Source organism: Vombatus ursinus, unplaced genomic scaffold (assembly GCF_900497805.2).
Source record: "Vombatus ursinus unplaced genomic scaffold, bare-nosed wombat genome assembly UNPS02014793.1, whole genome shotgun sequence".
NCBI classification, from domain to species: Eukaryota; Metazoa; Chordata; class Mammalia; order Diprotodontia; family Vombatidae; genus Vombatus; species Vombatus ursinus.
This window is the reverse complement of record NW_020954571.1, coordinates 9,352,518-9,373,400: the sequence shown is the minus strand read 5'-3', so window position 1 is coordinate 9,373,400 and position 20,883 is coordinate 9,352,518. Positions and strand designations below refer to the sequence as shown.

The 20,883-nt window shown below is 43.3% G+C and overlaps 1 protein-coding gene across 1 annotated transcript in view; it reads left to right on the top strand.

Moving 5' to 3' along the window:
- The first annotated feature begins 6,439 nt into the window (after window positions 1-6,439).
- The window catches only part of NCS1 (neuronal calcium sensor 1), a 91,008-nt gene continuing 76,564 nt past the window's right edge, over window positions 6,440-20,883 (top strand). Inside the window, exon 1 of the mRNA XM_027869672.1 lies at window positions 6,440-7,196. Coding sequence (XP_027725473.1) covers window positions 7,133-7,196 — 64 coding nt within the window. The 5' untranslated portion in view covers window positions 6,440-7,132. The remainder of the gene's footprint in view (window positions 7,197-20,883) is intronic.

Below are 20,883 nucleotides of genomic sequence, written 5' to 3'. Positions count from 1 at the left end.
TTTCTTTCTTTCTTTCTTTCTTTCTTTCTTTCTTTCTTTCTTTCTTTTCTTTCCTTCTCTCTCTCTTTCTTTCTCTCTTTCCACATAAGTTATCACCCCCTTACCAGCAGATGCTTTGTCCAAAGGGAAAGTAAATTTTAATCTTTGAAACTTTTTTTTTGTTTTTATTTTTTCTCTTAAAAACCAGACTTAATCCCAAATCACTCTGGCTCTCCTAGGTTGGCCAACAATAAATCCCAGGCTAAGCCCTACTTGGTCATTGTTTGGGCCCTGATTGGCTCAGAATGTATGTATATAACAATTGTTTCTATTTTGGCCAGAAACCCTGAGGGTCTTCCTCTTACAGATCTTTTAAAAATTTTTTTTTATTATTATTTTTAAGAGGCCATTCTTAGCCTCATTTCTTATTAAGCCTTAATCACTGAATGGGCATAGCCTCAGTCAAACTGAGGCATATTGACAACCACAAAAGGACTCATATAACTTCATGTTTAAATGGATTTCTATTTTCCTCCTGCTGAGGTTTCACCTGTTCACCTGCCTAGAGACTTATTCCTGGAAAAGGAAATATTCCTTTGCCTCTACATGGAAAGAGTTCGAGTTCCAGGTAGTATCAGTACACCTTCCTTTCAGTATCAGCTTCTTTTAAACTTACTGCCTGTGTGATGGGGAGTAGGTTACTTCTCTTGTTTAAACTACAGTTTTCTCACCTGTAAAATGGAGATAAAAATGATTATGTTATCTTATTGTAAAAAAAAAGTGCATCTCAGATCTTAAAAGCACCATAGAAACAAGTGCTATATGTTAATATATAATAAAGACTATCTTTTTAAAATTATTTGTATCTCTAGCTTTTAGTACAGTGCCTGGCAAAGAGCAGGCACTTAATAAATGTTTATTGAGTTGAATTGAATATGCCACTCAACAAAGTCTCAAACACCAAGTTGGCAGGGAATGTTCGAGGCCAATGCTGGGTGTGGGGGTAAGACTTTGAGAGGGAGGAAAGACAATTTCCCTCTCCTTTCCTTTTCAACCTGGCCTTGCAAAAAGCTGCTGATGGATGGTGGGAGAAATAATATCTCCATCCAAGGTATGTTAATGAACAGGTTTTCTCCAGTCACAGTTTCCCAGCTGTCATAAATGAAGGAAATAGTCTAGATTGTCTCTAAGGTCACTTCCACTTTGATGTCCAGTGATTCTGTGAATTTTTGGTAGTGGACTTCTAAGTACTTAAAGAAATTAAGACATTGGCATGAGGACACTATAGAAAGACAGCATGGCATAGCTGTAGATTGCTGGACCTGGAATCAGGAAGCCCTGGGTTTGATCCTTGCCTCAGATACTTGCTAGCTTTGTGAGCCTGGGCAAACCACTTAACCTTTTTGGGCTTAGGCTTTCTTATCCATAAAATTAGGCTGATAATGGCACCTACTTCATGGGATTGTTGTGAAGACAAATGAGATAAAGTAAGGAAAGCACTTAACACAAACTAGTTATTATTAATTATTACATAGACAGAAGTAATGAGGGTGACTGCCAAATCCATCAGTGTAACCATAAGAATTTTACCAACCCTAATGTGCATCCATACCTGGCTTACTCCTGATTGATATATTCCAAGGAGCCCGAAGTCTGCTTACCTTATTTGCTGTGATATTTGCTAAGATGTATTTGCCAAGAGCTCCATTTTCTTCTACTAAGTCCTTCTGTTCAACAAGCATTTATTTTTCCTGTTTTTTTTTTTTTTGGCTAGGCAATGGGGTTAAGTGACTTGCCCAGGGTCACACAGCTAGTAAATGTTATGTGTCTGAGGCTGGATTTGAACTTAGGTCCTCCTGAATCCAGGTCTGGTGCTCCACCTAGCTGCCCCCGATGTTTTTAATTAATTAATTAATTTTTGTTTTCATCATTCACTTTTATAAGATTTTGAGTTTCAAATTTTTTCTCCTCCCTCCCCTTCCCCCTCCCCAAAATGGCAAGCAATCTGATATAGGCTATACATGTACAATCATATTAAACATATTTCCACATTAGTCATGTTGTGAAAGAAGAATCAGAACAAAAGAGAAAAATCATGAGAAAATAGTATGCTTGGATCTGCATTCAGACTCCATAGTTCTTTCTTTGGATGTGGATAGCATTTTCCATTATGAGTCTTTTGGGATTGTCTTAGATCATTGTATTGCTAAGAAGAGCTGAGTCTATCACAGTTGGTTATTGCATAATGTTGCTGTTACACAATGTTCTCCTGATTCTGCTCACTTCACTCAGCATCAGTTCATACAAGTCTTTCCAGGTTTTTCTGAAATCTGCCTACTCATCATTTCTTATAGCACAATAGTATTCCATTACATTCATATACCACAACTTGTTCAGCCATTCCCCACTTGATGGGCATCCCCTCAATTTCTAATTCTTTGCCACCACGAAAAGATCTGCTATAAATATTTTTGAACATGTGGGTCTTTTTCCTTTTTTTATGATCTCTTTGGGATCCAGACCTATTAGTGGTATAGCTAGATCAAAGGGTATGCAGTTTTATAGCCCTTTAGGCATATCAACAAGCATTTATTAAGTACCTACTATGTGCCAGGCATTGTGTTAAAGGCAGAAAAAAAATCCATATTCTCAAGGAGCTCACAGTCCAATACAGGAGACAACATGTGAACAGCTATGTACAAACAAGCTAAATAAATATAGGATGAATGGAGGATAATCAACAGAGAGAGGGCAGTAATGTTGAGGGAGATCAGGGAGAGCAGGGAACAGATATGAGTGGGTTATTTGAGTAGGAAGAGCAAAAAGGTCAGTGTCATTGAATTGTGCAGTATATTGGGGTAAAGTATAAGAAGACTGGAAAGGCAGGAGTGGAGCAGGTTATGAAGTACTTTAAAAGCTAAATGGAGGATTTAATATTTGATCCTGGAGATGATAGGGAGTCATTGGAGTTTGTTGGTTGAATTGATGGCAGGGCAGGTAGGGGCAGGTGGAGGGTGGGGTGCAAACAGTGGTGATATGGTGGTGTGGTGAGATGTTCTATAGGATGATCAGTTTGGCAGCTGAATGGAGGATAGACTGGAGTGGGGAACTCTAACCAATAAGCAGGCTATTGTAATAGCCTAGGTACGAAGTGACAAGAATCTTCACCAAGGTGGAGTCGGGGTTAGGAGAGAAGGGGGCAGATATAAGAGGTGTTATAAAGGTAGAATCAACAGGAACTGGCACTAGATTAGATGTGAGGGGTGGGAGTAAGGGAAGAGTTGAGAGGGAAGACATGTAGGTTGTGAGTCTGGGTCACTGGGAGGATGGTGGTGCCCTTTACCAGAAAAGGGAAATTGGAGAGAGGAGAAGGTTTGGGAGGGAAATATAATGAGTTCAGTTTTGGACATGTTGAATTTAAGATACTTATGGGATATCCTTTTGGAGATGTCCAATAAGCAGTTAGAGATGTTAGACTGGATATCAGAAGAGAGGTTAGGACTGGATAAATAGAACTGGAAATCATCAGCATAGAGATGATAACTGAGTCCATGGATACTGATGAGATCACCAAGTAAAATGGAATAGAGGAAGAGGAGGAGAAGGCCTTGGACAGAACCTTGGGGCTCACACGTGTCTGGGACTGATATTCCTGTGTTTTCCCACTTTATCATCTTAATAAGCATGTTTGTATATAAGGATGGCTGCTAGAGATGTTTGGGTTAATGGGCAATGGAGACTGAGAAGAAGCGGTCAGTCAAGGATGAGGAGATCCAGGAGAGGTTAGTGTCAAGAAAACCTGGAAAGAAGAGACTATTAAGGAGAAAAGGATGACTGATAGTGTCAAAATCTGCAGAGAAGTCAAGAAGGTTGGGGACTGAAAAATGGCCATTAGATTTGGCAATTAAGAAATCATTAGTAACTTTAGAGTAAGCAGTTTCAGTTGAATGGTAAGGTCAGAAAGTCATACTGCAGATTCACAAAGAGAAGAGGACAGGAGGAGGAAGAGGCATGAAGTAAACATAGTTTTCTCAAGGAGTTTAGCCACAAAATGGAAGAGAAATATGGGATGATAGCTGTCAGTGATAGAGCAGTGTACGTCACATATATATATGTTCAGGAGTCACTCAGGTCAGTCTATGGTTCTAGTAGAGTGGACCAGCACCTGGTTGGACTTCATGTGTCATAGTACGTCCCAAATCTGAACAAAGGGGACCTGGGTAGCTATGACATATGTCTTCACGTGTCTTTTTTTGACAGAGAGAAATTTCAACTAGGTGGTTTCACTCCAAGAGCAGATTGTGTTTTTCTTTCTTCATCCCAGGAGTAATAAGACCATTCTTTCTCCCACTGAACTTTGAATTCCAGTTGGCATCTTTCCAGTCACTGCACATTCCCGGAGGGAGTTGATATATCCTTGGGACTGATATTCCTCTCTGTGTTTTCCCATTTTATCACCTTAATAAGCATGTTTGTATATAAGGATGGCTGCTAGAGATGTTTGCATTTTCGTAAAGTTGGCCCAAAAGAATACCTCTCCAGAGGGGTTTTAAAGCATCTTTTAACTAACATTGTAATAGCTTATATTTATATGACTCTTTGAAGTATTCTATAGATTATTTTGCTTGATCTTCACTATGGACCTGCTAGGTAGATTGTTTAAGTATTAAACTGATTTTAAGGTTGAAGAAACCAAAGGCCTATATGCTTTCTGTTGCTAGACTGCCTGTAAGACACATGATCCCAGTTAGTAGCTTTTCAAAAATCAATCATTGATCTATTTTTAAGAATTTCATCTTCACCATAGTTTTTAGGAGATTCTTGGTGATTAATGGGCAAAATAAATATTGTTCCTGCCAGATGTCAATGTTGAGCATATATTTGTATGTTCTGTAACATGGATATGAATGTTTTCATTAACATAGCAGGAGTCCTTCATTAGTGTCCATTTATATCTCCATTTCTAATCTCTAACACACTTGAAAATAATAATATCCAACTCTTTGTGACCCAATTTGGGTTTTTCTTGGCAAAGACACATTTGAGTTTTTCTTGGCAAAGATACTGGAGTGGTTTGCCATTTTCTTCTTTGGCTCATTTTGCAGATGAGGAAACTGAGGCAAACAGGGTAAAGTGACTTGCCCAGGATCAGCTAGTAGGTAAGTGTCTGAGGTTAGAGTTGAACTCAGGAAGAAGAGTCTTCCTGATTCCAGGCCCAGTGCACCACCTAGCTGCCTGCTTAAAGCACTCTATAAAAGCTCTCATTATCTGTAAATCCAAAGAGTGGAACAAAATTACCTCTAAGATCTCTTGTAGCTTTAAGTCTATGAGCCTATTTATTATTTACATTCATTGATATGATGGTTTGTAAGTATTCTCCAGTCATTTGTTGTCTATTGCTACCTTCGTAACTAACCATAAGCTCCAAGCCTCTCCACAGGTGAGATATTCCACCTAGAGATACAGTGACTGAAAAGTCAGGCCTCAGTTTAAAGGAGTGTGTGTGGAGAGATAGATGCCAAAACTGGCAGTGAGAATGGAGGATGATTGCCTCAGTCTGGAAAGGGGTGGGAGGGGAGCAGCTCCATAGCCTCTTATGGGATTCCTGATTTCTCTTTTCCAGCAACATTTAGCTAATCCAGGAAAGAACATTTATCAAGAGATGGGGCAAAGTGACATAAAATTATCTCAGAGATTGACCTTCCCCAATCCTTCCCCAGGAGCTGTGGAGGGGTGGGAATTAAGAAGAGAAGAGCAGAAGAGGAAGGAATAACAATTTACCTTCCTACATGTTTTAAAATTTACAAAGGTGAAAGAGATGCAACTATGATCCCCACTGTACTGTGGAACCAAAATGTGATTTGCCCATTAGTTATGACAACTAATAAGTGTCAGAAGATCTTAACCTGCTCGGAGAAAGGGGGGAGGGGAGTCTTTTTATTAGAGGAGGAGGGAATAGGAAGAATAGAAGGGAGAAGGGGAGAAAAGGGAGATTAAAAGATCATAAATTTAGAGGTGGGAGGGACCTTATTAACCTTAGAGGCCATCGTGTTTAACGGTTCCCCTCACCCCATCCCACCCCAAATTTACAGACGAGGAAACACCAGGGAGGTAAAGTGGCTAGGGTCTTGCCCAGGGTCACACAGCTAGTGACTAAGATGAGATTTGAACTCGGGTCTTCCAGACTGCAAATCCTGACTAGTCATTACGCCACAGGGGAAGAAAACAAAAAGTAAAAGGAGGAGACTGGAAAGAGGAATGAGCAGGGAAAAGAAAAGGTGGTGCAAAGGGAAGGAAGGGAGAGAAAGAAGAAAGAATCTAGTGGATGGGTAGGAATGAGGGGAGGAAATGAAAGGGGAGAGTGGGTGGGGAGGAGGAGGGGAGAAGTGGGGCAATAAGTAGGTAGAGAGAAGGGGAGAGGACCCCGCCCTGCCAGCACGGAGCAGCCGCGCTGACTGACGGCTTAGGGTTAACACCTCCTAGGCGGCGGCAGAGCTTGGGCTAGCTGGTAAAGGCGGGGAGGGAGGAAGAAAGAGAGTGAGAGGGGTAGAGAGGGCCCGCCGTAAGGAGCATGTGCTAGGGAGTCCAGTAACCAGGGACAACCACAGCAACAGAGCTCCCTTGGAGGAGGAGGATAAGGAGGAGGAGAAGAAGGAGGAGGAGGAGGAAGAAGAAGAAGAGAGCGGCTCCGCAGCCCCGCGCCCCCGCGCCTCCGGGCCTCCTCCAGGAGCCAGCACACTGAGCAGAGCCCCGCTGGCGGGCGGCAGGATTTGGGAACTGTAGGTGGAGAGGGACTAAGTCTACCGCCCCCGGGCCTGTGGAGCCAGCTCCCCGCGGGCTGGGGATGTAAAAGCCTTTCCAGATCTCTGTTCCCGGCCTCAGTCGGAGTTCCTCCAGGAGCCCAGGGCGCGCAGTGCTCAGCGAGCTAGGACCTCCGTCCAGGACCGAGAGAACTGGAGACAAAGACACCCTAGAGCCCCCCGCCCCTGCCCCTGTCCTTGCCTCCGCCTGCCGGTTCCCTGCTCCGAGCCGGTGCAGGGCCGCCTAGGACGAGCCCCCGCGGCGGGACAGGGGAGAGCCGGCTGGGCCCGGAGCCGCTCCGGGGTTTATGCCCTAGTCGGTTCGGGCCCGGCGGGGGACGTGGCCGCAGAGGATGGGGAAATCCAACAGCAAGTTAAAGCCTGAAGTAGTAGAAGAACTGACCAGGAAGACCTACTGTGAGTATGGAGGGTCTTCCCTCCTCTTTCCCCAACTCCCTTTCTCCCGTTCCCACATCTCTTCCCCTCCCCGTCCCTTCCCCATTCCCCTATCTTTTCTTCTCCCTTCTCTGTCCGTCTTTCTTCCTTTCCCCCTTCTTTTCCCTTTTCTCCTCCTCCCTCCTCTTACCTCTTCTCTTCTCCCCCATTTTGCCCCCCTCCCCCATCTCGTCCTCCTTCCTTCTCGTCTCCTCCCATCCTTATCTGTTCCCCTCCCCACGCAGCTCTTTTCCATCCTCCCTTTTATCTTTCCCCTCATCCTTCCTCAGTTTCTTACCTGGTCTCCTCTTCACTTGAATCCCTGCCCTTATCAAGCTGATGTGATTTAGGAAATGAGCTGTAGGGGCATCTTTCTGTCCTGCTTGCAGCGTTCACACCTGGCCCCATTGTTCTGAAGTCCGATCCTGCCCCGCAGCTCTGACCAGGGTTGGGCCATGTGCTGTTGCTGTCAGATATATTTTTGTGCTTCATTCTATATGTCTTAGTTTTCCCCATCACGCTTCCCTCAACACTCCCCACACCTCAGGCCTGGGCATAGTATGTCCTAACAGGCCCTCTTTGCTATTGTAAAGTAGCTTCCTAAAAACTAGATTATTGGTGCTGCTGTGACAGCGTGAATTGCGGAGAGAAACGGGGTGGGGTGGGAGGAGGACTTTCTCACGTAGAGGGGTTCCTGGCAGCACCAAGCTGGTGACCCTGGCAAATAGGTGTTCAATTTTGGAGTAGCTTTAGAGGGTGGGTGATTCATGCATCACCATGTACAGGCAAGGTGAGCTGATTCCCACTACACCTTCCCCACCCTAGGAGTATGTGGAGGGGGGGAGGGGAGGGAAAGGAGGGAGCTCAGCCTGCTGAGTGGGAAGATTCCTTGTTGACTGGTGAATTTTCAGGGAGAATTCCTCATTAACTCGTCCCCTGCCTTATCCCTTAGCATTAAAAAATAAAAGTACGAAGAACTGGGAGAGGAGAGGGGAAGAACTTGTCAATTCCATCCTCCACTGTCAAGGTTTAATCTGCTTGTGTCTCTTCATACCTTCTTCATCCCTTGAATGACTTTCAAACTTTCCAGCCTCCCCGAATGAGTCCCCATTTCTGTCCCTCAATTCATACCCTTTCCATACCTTCCTACCCCTTATAGACATGATCTGCAGGCTAAATGTCTTGGCATTTGAAGGGTTAATGGCAATTTGGCATTGCATATTTCCAGCACTTTGTGCTTAGGGTTATCAATCTGCTTCCAAACGCTATGGATTCCATATAGGTCTCTTGGGCTGTTTCTTTTTTGTGTGAAGGCAAGATAACTGCCCTTATGCCAGTCCTCAAGCTCCAGGCTCCTCTGCACGAATGGCAGGAGTGGAACACCTGGGTGTCATTCTCACTCACCACTGCAGTGCTGCCTCCATCCACTCCCCTCCCCCCTCCCCCCCACAACCCAGAAGGCAAGAGATTAACATCCTTCAGGTTCAGCGAGGAGAGTCAGGCAGTCAGGCATCGTGGTGCATTGCACAACCCTAACTCTGTTCACTGCTCAATCAGACTGCTGGGCAGTATGGCACTGTGAGCCCATACCCAGCCTCCACCCCCATTCAGCGAAGCTGAGGTGCTCAGAGAACAAAGGGTCAGGTTCTAGCACCAGATTGCCTGTTGAACAGAGCTTACTCTAGCCATTTCTATGGTCCTTAGTCCCTAGAGCCTCCATTGGGTGAGATTATCCCAAAACTGAAATCCTAGTGTTTAGTTTGTTGATGGATAGAGGGAACAAAGGGCTAAGAGCTGTGTCCTTGGCTAATGTGTTACAGAGTAGGTGGGAGATTGAACTTCCTTTTAACATCTCCGATCTGCCCTTTTGGATAAAGGATGAGTGGTATGGTTGATGTAGGCCAAAGGCTTGTGACATATAGTAGTATATGAAAAAACCTCTTTTCAGCCTGGTGCTCTCTCTCAGCATCTCTGGAGAGCTTCAAACTCTGGTTGGTTGTGGAGCCTCCACTGGGGGATGACAATTCTGGCTGACTTTTCTAGATCCCTTCCCCCTTTAGGGGAAAATGGCTCCCATCAGCCAAAGACTGTTGGAATTCAGGTCATCCCTCTTGTAACCTGGGTACCTCTATTAAGTAGGCTTCTTTTAAAGTGCCCAGGGCAAAGAGCCCGATGATTCGGGAACTATGAGTTGGGCCCTATTCATTATGAAAAGTCCATGGAAATAATGTCCAGAACTCAAGAATCCATAGGATTATAATTGTTTAACTGGAAGGGCATTTAGGGGTTATCTAATTCTACCCTCTCATTTAAATAACAATAGCTTAGTATTTACCTAGTGCTTTGAGGTTTGCCCTGCACTTTTTATTCACCCCTTATCTCGTTGATTCTCAAAGTAAATTGAGGCCCTGAGAGGATTATGGCTTGCCCCTGCTCTTACCTTAGTAAGAGATGTAGTCTGGATTCAAATCTAGGTCCTCTGATCCCAAATCCATTGTTTTTTCCTCTACACCAGTCAGCTTCTTTCTTTCTTAATTTTTAGTTTAATTATTAGATGGCAGCTATTAGAACAGTTCTTTGTGAATAACATGGAGTTGTGGCAGGATGAGACTTGTATTGGGCTTCTTTTCCATTTTCCTGTCTTGGGGCAGAAGCTTACCTATCAAAATCTACCCATAAAGAAGTCAAGTCAACAGGTATTTGAGGAGAATCTACCGCATGTGCCCACCTCTCTGCTGGAAGAGATCCAATCCTATTTTTAAAGGCCTTCAGAGACATGGAACATTTTTGATCTGGGAGGATGCAAGATCATAAGGTTTAGAGTTAGAAGGGACCTTACAGAACAGGTAGTCCAATCCTCTTATTTTACATATTAGGAAAATGAGACCCAGAGTGGTTAGATGACTTGCCCAAGGTCACGGAGCTAGTAAATGGCAGAGTTGGTATTTAATCCTCAATTCCCCCCCACTATAATGTACCCTCAGTTTATATTCTCCTCCTTAGGCCAAGGAGAAGCTCTAGCTTTTTGTCCTATTAGGGAAGTTAGTTATATTTAGTGATATTGTCTCGCTGAGGGCTGCCCTTCAGATCTCAGGGATTCTGTGTCAGGGGTAAGAAATGGGGTCACTTTTGCTGCTTGTAGCTGGTGAGGGGTATTTACAAAGATGGGTTATGTCTTATTGCCATTACGATGTGTCTCTTACCATTTCACCCCACAGTATGTGATCCAGAAGGGAAAATCAAAGGTTTGCTCTGGGAACCCTCACAATAGCCTGCCATCTCTTTCAGCTGCTTCCCTGGCAAGACCTCAACACAGACTTTTAATCTAATTTAATTTTTAATGTTTTCTCGATGCCTTTTTAAAATGCAGTTGTCTCTGTAATAGACTATTGGACTTGGAATCAAGAAGACCTGATTCAAATTATCCCTATGACCCTTAGTAGTTGTATGACTATGGACAAGTCACATAATCTTTCTGGGTCTCATTTTCTTATCTGTAAAATGGGACTGTTAAGACCTTTAACATGCACCTTACAGCATTGTTATAATGTTTAAATGATTTTTTGTATGCATAAAGTGTTTCAAAAATCTTAAAACATTATAAAAGGTCAGTTAATACTATTCTTATTAATAGCATCCCCACAGAATCTGCTTTTGTAACAATAACAAAGAGAAATAACTAAGAAAAACCAAATGATACATCAGTAATGTTACGCAGTATGTGCAGTATTCTGTCGCCATAGAGGGGAATATGTGTCAGCATCAGTCCGACCGCGCCTCTTTTCCACTTTCGTCTTTTTAGAGATTCCTAACTTGATGGGCTGAGTAGAATTTGGAGGATTATGGGGTACAGTCAGGGAACTAGAGGGTAATTATGATCAGGCAAGAGTTTAGACAAGAGTTTCTTAATCTGGAGTCTGTTTCTTAACAGATCCTGAAGGGATCCATAGATAGATTTCAGGGGTGCCATGAATATGGATGGTGAAAAAAATTATATCTTAATTTCTACTAACCTCTACCTGAAATTTAGCATCTCCTATTATAAATGTAGGCAAGAAACCATTTTTTTTCTGAGAAAGGATCTGTATTCTTTACTAGTCTTGCAAAGGGGTCCATGACACAAAAAATTAAGAATCCCCTGGTTTAGATAAAAGTTCCAGCTGTGTGGTTCCTTTCCTCCTTTCCCACAGCTGAATTCAACATAGTACAATACTTACTGCATGAAACCTGTATGCCTGATGCTAGTTTTGAGGATACAGTCCTTTTTTTAAATCGGCCCATAATGACAACTCTGACCTCCCTGGCATAGCTGATGTTTAGGAGAAGCAGAAGACTAAAGAGCTGGTGAAGGGACACAGTCATATTTTCCATACCAAGCAATTTTCTGCCTTTCTTGAAGCTCAGTTTCTCTGAGGCTTGGCCTGATTTCTTGCCACTAATTGGCAAAACTGTTTGACTTGGAAAGAAATTTGGTAGAATTTGAAATTTGGTAGAAAGAGCACTGGATTTGGCACCAGAAGACCTGGGTTCAAGTCTCAGCTCTGCTACTTGGTATCTGGGATACTACTTGAGCTAGCCTTTTTCTCCTTCCTAGCCTTTGCATCTGCCTGTATCTGAAAATTCAGGGATTGGACTTCAGGGGTGGGGAACCTATGACCTAGAGGCCACAGGCTCCCCATCCCTGGTTATGCTTCAGCTTCCTTCAAGCTCTAAACTTTATCCCTGTACTATTAGGGAAACATTCTATCTTCTTAGGAAGGGCTCCTGCTAGTGGCCAAGTTACCTGAGGTACTGGGTGGGTGAGTCAGGTCTGGATAAGCATCTACAGGGAATCCTCTCTTCTATTTTTTTTTTAAAGGTAATTGGGGTTAAGTAACTTGCCCAGGGTCACACAGCTAGTAAGTGTCAAGTGTTTGGTCTGAGGCCGGATTTGATCTCAGGTCCTCCTGACTTCAGGGCCGGTGCTCTATCCACTGCACCACCTAGCTGCCCCGAATCCTCTCTTCTAGCCGCGACGAGGAGCCCCTTAAACATAGCCCCCGTAGCCTCAACTAGCATTTATTAACCCTACTATGTGCCAGGCACTATATTAAGTGCTGGGGATACAAACAAAGATAAATGACAGCCCATGCCTTTAAGGACCTCACAGTCTAATGGGAGAGATGATATGCAAACAAAATATAGAGGATAAATTGGGGGTAGTCCCAGAGCACTGTAGTGTCTGCAGTTGTCCATGTCTTTGATCATATTTAGGACCCCTTGTTGCTAGGATACCCTTTCCCCATCCAAAGCCTGCTCATTCTTCAAGGCTCAAGTCTTAGTTCATGAACCCTTCTGACCACCCCAGCTCCAAGTGATTTTTCTCTCCTCTGGGCTCCCATAACCTCTACCATCTATGCCAGCTACATAGTTTAGCAATTCATTCATAACTTCAGGAAGCTGGGAGGGAACTTAGAGATTATCTATACTAAACTCATTTTACAGATGGGGAAACTGAGGGCCAGAGAGGGGAATTGTGTTATATTCTGTCTTTGTATTTGATGTTGTTTCGTCCATGCTACTCTCTTGGCCCCTAAGTAGGTTGTCTGCTCCTTGTAGACAGAGATTTCATGTCTTCTACAGTGAAAGGTGCATAGTAGGTATCTAATCTCTCCCCAGTGAAGAACACACAGGGCTAGGTTGTTCAACTGCTGAATGATTGACTTCCTGAATGTTAACACTGCCCAGCCGGTGGCAGCCAGAGGATCAAGTATCCAGAGCAGGGTGTCTGAGTCTCTTGTGGTAGGCATTGTGGCCTTCATGCTGGCCCCAGGCACCCACAAGGTGACAAGTTTTCTTCTCTGATCTCATCAGGCATGAGTGAGACTGTTCCCTCACTCCCCCTCTTCCTTACTTCTGACCTGTCTTTGTCCTACTTTGGAAGGTGTGACTTAACTACTGTGGCAATACTAGGGGTGACTAAGTGGAGGGGAGTGAGAATGCTAACAAGGCTGAGCCAGCTCTCATAGGAATGGATGGGCTGGCTTGTCTGTCCAAGATTTGTCTGCATGATCTTGTCCTTTGGAATGACTTCTCTTGGTGGTACTTGACTAGCTCCCTGGTGCTGCAGTCGAGAAGAGAATGGATAGAGATAGGACTTCATTTTTGAACATGTAATTTAGGTTTTAGGGGAATTAAGGTGGCAGTGATGTAAGGGTACTGAGATCACCCTGAGGAAAGAAGGCTAAAGGGAGAGGGATATAGGGTAGGATTGAAGGAGGTGACTTAGACTTATAAGTACTGTATGTATAGGAGTTTTCCAGAGAAGATAGCACTTCGTTTTTAGTGACTGCTGAGAAAAAAAGGAAAGAGGTCACAGAAGCATAGATGTGCAGCTGGAAGGAACCTTAGAGGTCATCTACCCCCTTATTTTACATAGGAAGAAATGAAGTCTAAGGAAGTTGAAGGATTTACCCAAAGTCACACAGACAAGATGTGTCTGTGACAGGATTTGAGCCCTGTTCATTCTGACTCCGGGTCGAGCACTTAGTCTATCATACCATGCCACTTTTCTGAAGCCAGATTCAACCTTCTTTCCACTATACTGTGCTGCCTTAGTATGGGACATTGAGTCAGTCAATCAATTAGCAGTCAAATAAACATTTATTAAGTGCCTATTATGTGCCAGGAGGTTAGACAATCAGTTCAACACTGAGGAGGATCTTACCCTGAAACAGAAATGTAGGTTCTATTTCTGTGAGGGGACCTACAGTGATAGAAAGAACACTGGACTAGAAAAGAGGTCAGAGTCCTGAGTTCTAATGTCAGCTCTGCCACTAACTGGGGAAAAATCACTTCAGTTCTGAGGGCCTCATTTCTCTCATCTCTAAAATGGGAATAAATCTCTTAACCACAGGGCTATTTTGAGGATTGAAAAAGACAGTGTAAGCAAAAATGCTTTGGAAAATAGAAGGTAATCTTCCAATTTGAGGGACTATTATTTAATCCAATAGATTCTCCTTCATCTATAGTGATCTAAATGAACGCGTGATAGATGGGAAGAAGAGATGAAATGACTTGTCCAGATTCCCTTCATCACTAAGGTCTTATGATTTCATGTTATATGAAGGGACCCTAGTGTAATTTCTGACATCTTCATGTGGAGGTAATAATAAATATAACTCAGATTTACGTCAAGTATTACAGTAACAAAGTGCTTTCTGGACTTAGGCTCATTTGATAATGAGATTGTCAAACTGGCTTTAGGAAAGTCCCTCAGTGGACCGATCCTAAATGGATAAGACTAGATTTGGAAGATAGAGTAAATAGAGCCTTGTCTCTCACTGCTGACAAATGCCTTGGATTAAAATTCCCTATTTTTTGTTGCTTGGAGTCCAACTGTGACTTATCCTATTGAAACACTCTGCCTTGAAGCTGGGTAAATAGGGGATACAGAAACCACTGAGTTAGAAATGTAAATCTGGGAACCCCATTATCTGAGTCCTGCCCCTATTCTCCCAGGTTCCCCCTTGGGACCCTCCAGCTGGGAAAGAATCCCTTGGGATTCTTTAGTCATATGTGTGGTTCATTCCAGAGAAAGCATTTACTGGATTTGTTGGGAGGACCACTTGGGATTTGAATAAATGGACAACTGTCCTCATGACAAGTGGCCAGAGCTGGCTGCTGTAAAGGGGAAAGAGGGTATTAGGATCACTCATTAGAGTTACTCATGAGTATGACTGAAAGTGCCAGCTGGCAGAGTTTAAAGGAACAAAGGTCTCATTCCATATGATCACTTCTTTAGGTGAGGTTGGCGATGTGGCATTTATCAGAAGCACTTTAATGGTGGAGAGAGTGAGAGAGAATTCTGATTCTTTCCATCTTCTCCTACAGTAGCTTGGCAGTCTGGATAGAGTGACCAATTGTATTGGGAAACTCTCTGGGATTTTCAGTCACAATAGCAAACACATTGACAGACCCCGGGACCAAAACCCCTTGTTGCTGCTAGAAAGGGGGAGACTCTTTAAAATCCCGATTATTAATAGGAATAAATCAATACTCATCATTACTAAATGTCAGAGGTGGAAGGAATCTCAGGACATAGAATGTCAGAGTGGGAAATGATTTAGGTGGTGGAATGTCAGAGACAGATAGGATCTGGGTTTGTAAAATGTTAGAACTAGAAGGGACTTCAGGACGTAGAATGTTAGTACATATCTCTATTACTAAAGTGCTTTATAGGGACAGCTAGGAGGCACAGTGGATAGATCACCACTCTGAAGTCAGGAGGACCTGAGTTCAAATCCGGCCTCAGACATATAACACTCACTAGCTGTGTGACTCTGGGCAAGTCCCACCAAATTGCCTCACCAAAAAAAAAAAAAAAAAAAAAAAAAAAAAAGGAGCTAAAATGCTTTATATTACTCACATCATTTGATCCTAACAATAACCTCGTGAAGTCTGGAGTATACATATTATCCCTTGCTTTACAGATGAGGGAACTGAGGTTCTGCATGTTTGCTTTGCCCCATCCCCCATTTAGTGGAGTCATTATTCAGACCAAGGTCTTTGACACTCCAAGTCCAGTGCTCTTTCCAGTCCTTGCCTTAGAACACAGAACAATGTAATAGATGTTTGACAATTGCCTTTTCACTGACTGATAAATGGCAGAGTCAGAAGGCTACCTGAGACATCTAGTACATCTAGACATGTTGTAGATGAGAAAACTAAGGCTCAGAGAGAGCTAGGGACTTAGCCACAGGACAGCCAGTTGTGATGGAGCCTAGATCTCCTGAGTCCACCCACTTCTAACTCTTTTGACCTTGCTACCTTCTAGTATAGTAAAAGCTAGTTAATCCAATATAGACTTAGGCCCATTGAAGGACATTGACTTCCTCATTAAATAAGGCCCAGTTTCCCCTCCTGAGGACCTTTAAACATTTCTGTACCTGATTGAAAGGCAAATTTTCTTCCAGATTCTCCCACGCTTTGATTAGAATCTACCTCTTCCTCTCATTCTCCTTTCTCCAGTGCCCAAAGAGCAGGGGTGCTGGAGCCTGTAACCCCTTTAGGAAAGGGCTGGGGGAGGGACAGAGGATGAAGAAGGAAATCGAGAGGTATTTATATCAGAATGTGGGACATGATAAAAGCCAAAAAGAAAAAGGGAGAACAGAGTCTTCATTTTACCACTTGGCATCCAGTTCCTTTGCAGCAAAAAATCACGGGGAAAGAAATTTTTAAAATCCTAGAATATCGCCTTGAAGTTCACAGAGGAAACTAGCTGAGTTAATGCTGTGGAGCCATCAAAGACATTGTGTTTAATTTCTTCATTGCTACATTCACTTATCTGCTAAGTGGTTTTTTTGGACTCAGGCAGGCTAATGGGACAATTAAAGTTGGCAAGTGAGAAGTTTTCCTCTTGGAAGCAGCCTGTGGAGAAAGGCAGACTGTAGCTGAGGGGTCTGGGGAGGTGGTCGGACTCTTTCCCTCATCTCCAGGGTCCTCAGATTTGCTTTACATCTGCCAGTCTGCTCCTGAAGTTGTGATAGAACAGTGAGCACTTAGTAGCTGTAGCCACATTCTCACTGAAGTGTGTGCGGTGAGGAGCTGTTGTGGGGAGGGCTTTGAAAGCTGCCTCGATATAGGAGGTCGTGACATCAAATCCCAGACATTCCTGCATCGAGGTTCTTGTGAGGGGTGGGACAGTGATACAAAAATTCTAATCCTAGAATATTAGATGTAGGATCATCTACCCAGAACTGGAAGAAATATTAGAGGCCATCTAAAACAACTCCCCTCATTTTGAAGATGAGGAAACTGAGGCCCCAAAGTTCTATGCTAGAGGTGATAATAGAATCAAGGTCTACAGGTTTCATGTCCATGTAGTGATCAGGGTGTGAGGTTGGTGGAAGGAATGGGGGAGCTGGAGTGGTAGCCTTTCAACTCTGACCACATTCTCCTATACATTCATTGCTTTGGGAAAGGGAGGAATGGAAAATGGGAAGGGACCACTGATGTGAGGTCTGCAGGATTATAGTCCCCACAAAGAAGACTATTTCACTGGTCTCCACTCACCAGGATATGTTTATGTATCAGGCTGTGTGTGTAACACTTCTGAGAGTGAGTGTGGCCAGATTTTATCAAAATGGCATGGAGTCATATCTCAATCATCAATCTGGGAAGACATTCTGGTTGAGATAAAGTTTGCACTGAGTCACATAACATCAGAGTTGGAAGGGACCTCAGGGTTTATCTAGTTTATCCCATACCTCAACCTCAATCCTAACAAGTAGTCATCCAGCTTTTGAAGTCAAGAAGACCTTCAGTGATGGGGAACTCACTACCTTTTGGGGCAGCCCATTTACTTGTGGACAGCCCTTTTCCTTATCTTTCTGCAACTTCTAGCCATGGAGAACAAGAACTGCATGTAAAGTTTGTGTAGGTGTTCAAGGTCAGTAATTGTATCACCCCAGCCACTGACTTCTTTTCCTTAACAGTAGAAGGAGTGTTGAGGCCCAGGAAAATTCACCTCATCCAGGACTATACAGGCATGGTAGCAGAGCTGGGTGGGTTTGGCATTTTGATTACAGAACATTATTCTCTGAAGCAACAATTGGCCTTGCATCAAATACTTCCCACTCTCCAGTAAGAGCAAAAGAAAACTTAAATAAAAAGATCATTTTTGTAAACAACTTTCAAAACATGTATGGGTCTATTTACCAAGGAGGAGAAAAATATAAATGAGTATCTATATTAAAGCAAGACCATGGATCTGGCATTAGGTAGTGTGTAAGAGACCAGCTCATCACTAGAGGAACTCTGGGCATTGGTTTCCTTATTAAATTCCCCAGAATCCTCTTTCTACACTACTCCCAATTAAATTCAATTCATTGTATTTATGAAGTGCTCCTTATGGGCCAGACAGACACTATCCTAGGTGCTAGAGATAAAAAGGCAAAACCAGAAGCTTACTTTATCCTGGTACTTGTGCTAAACACGCAGATAACAAGAGCACCTTCCTCACAAGGAAGCTGTGAGTCGTTAACATGTGAAACCTTAAAGTGCTATATAAATGCTAGTAGTCATTATTATTGTTGTTATCGTTTCAATAAATATAAACTAAACAAATTAATTACAGGGAGATGGAGTAAGAGAGCATGAACAACTTAGAGGAAATCCAGAGAGGTGGAATTTGAGCTGGGCCTTGAATAGAGCTACTAGGGTGGTAGAAGGTGGAGGGATAGCATTCCAGGCATGGGGGGACAACCCCTGTCGAGGCATAGAGATGGAAGGGGAAGTGTTAGGTATGGAGAACAGCAAGGAGACCAGTTTGCCTGGACTTGAGTGAGAACCCCTTGCAAGGCAGGCTTCCCTAGGCCCTTGAGCAGACGTATCTCTTAGGTCATTGCAGGTAGGAATTCATTCATTCAGAAATATTCATTAAGTGCCTACTGTGTATAGAGTACTGTGCTAGATGCCACAGATATGTTTTAGAACTGGATGGGACCTTAGAGATATTCTAGAGATTATTAAGATGGGGAAACTGAGACCCAGAGGAATAAAGTCCAGTACCAAGGTTGCATAGGTGGTAAGTAGAAGAGCCAGAATTCATACCCCATCGAGGAACCCCTTGCATGGTTGTATCCCTGCCTTTGGGACAGCTGGATGGAGCTTTTCTTCACAGTTTAGAGAAGACATGAAGAAATTCATAGCTTCTTAGCATTTAATTTCTAAGAGACAGAGTGGTGCTATGAACGCAGTCCTGGCCCGGGGGCCAGAACATACGGATTCAAGTTCCAGCTCCACCACTTACTAGCTGTTGGTGTTTTATCTCTCTAGTTCAGTTTTTTCATCTGTAAAATGGCGTCAATAATGCTTACACATGGTCAATTTTGTAGGGTGGTAATGAGGAAAGCATTTTATAAATTTCCAAGTGCTATAAAAGGTGAGCTCTTCTGTCTCTTTTTAAATATACCTACATGGGTACACATGTCTCCTTCAATAGAACGTATGCTTATCGAGGGCAAGGATTATTTCACTTTTTGTATTTGGCAGTCTGATGGAGTCAATAGACCCCCTTCTTAGAATATGTTTAAATGCATAAAATAATATATGTAGGATTATAAAGGAAACCAATTATATTGAAATAATCATAAAAAAATTTAAATCCCATTAAGAACCCCTGATAGAACAATAAGGTTCTCCTTGGGAACTATTGTAAGGACAGACATCAAGCTAACTAGCGGGATGCCTGGATTCAGTCCCTTGAGCCACCACTGACTCACCATGTGACTTTGTGGACTTCATTTGTCCTTTTTTGTCAGTCAGTCAATAAATATTGAGCTCTGTGTTCCTTTGCAGATGACTGTGATTCATGGGTCCATGTTTCCTTGTGTTGGTGTGAGTGTGAACATGTGAATTTTTGAATGATCAATGGTTAGGAGCGTGACTTTGAGTATGAAGGTAGGTATGAATGTATTTTGGTACATGGATATATACAAGCATAAGAATCATAGGGTTTTGAGCCAGATGGGAACTAAGAGATTGAACCACTTAAGATTCTCATGCCTGTACATATCAGGCATTGTACTAAGCACTGGGGTTCCAAAGAAAGGTGAAAGATAGTCCTTGCTCTCCAGGAGTTTCCAGTCTAATAAAGGAAGACAACATATGTAAACATCCTGCTCAGAAGGAACAGGACAAAGTCAGAGGACTGAAGCCAATTGGGAAGTCACAAAGTCAGAGGAGGCCAGCCAGGTGGGAAATAAAGAGATGACTGCCCTGGGCTCCCTCCTTAAATGGAAGATCTGGGAGGAGTTCTGCACTATCTGCCCTCCACCCTCTCCAATCCGAGAGCATGAGCTGCCCCAGGGGAAAAGGACACAGAATTTTTGTGATCTTACCAGATGGTGAGATTCCTGAAGGCTTGATGAAAGTCTAGAATAGTATAGCAGGTGGGAAATGGTCTTTGAGCTTCAGTTTCCCACTTTGTACTATGGGGAAAAGGAGAAAAAATCCATAGAGTGAGAATCCAGGAAGAACATTGATCTGGGAGAGCAAGATCTTTTTTCCTTAATAATGGTCAGGAGTCATTAATAATCATTGAAAATAAACATCTTCTAGAGAGTTCAAAGCAAGATAGTTCTTTGACTTGTCCAGGGTCACAGAGCCAATGTCTAGGGATAACTTCCCTGTGTACTTGGTACAATTTATATACCTCCCTATCTACTCCAGGACACCTAGAGTCAGCTGGAGGAAAATGCAGTCTTCCAAAAGCATTAACCTGCAGAAGCAAGGAAGTTGAAGACTGAGTAGAGAGGAGAAAGTTTGCAATGCAGGGAATGTGGGTGGAGCATGTGTCAGTATCTCCCATCTTGCCAGGAAGAGGGAGAAATGCTAAGGGTCTAAAAGATCTTCTAACTGTCCTCCTGAACTCAGGCCAGCAATCAGGGTGTGGCTGTGTTAGGGGGAATTTCTTTAGCTTCCAGTGAGATGTACATTGCCGGTGGGGATAGGGCTGGCTTTATAGGTAATGGCATCTTTCACCTGAGCTCTGATGCAGTAGCTGGTTTATCTGAATCACCGTCCTGCCCAGGCTTGCTGGGGCTCTGGGATGGGAACTAGTCCTGGGATCTAGGTGTGCAAGACTGGGCCTGATCTGTCTCCAAAGGGAGCAAGTGTGTAGGTGAGT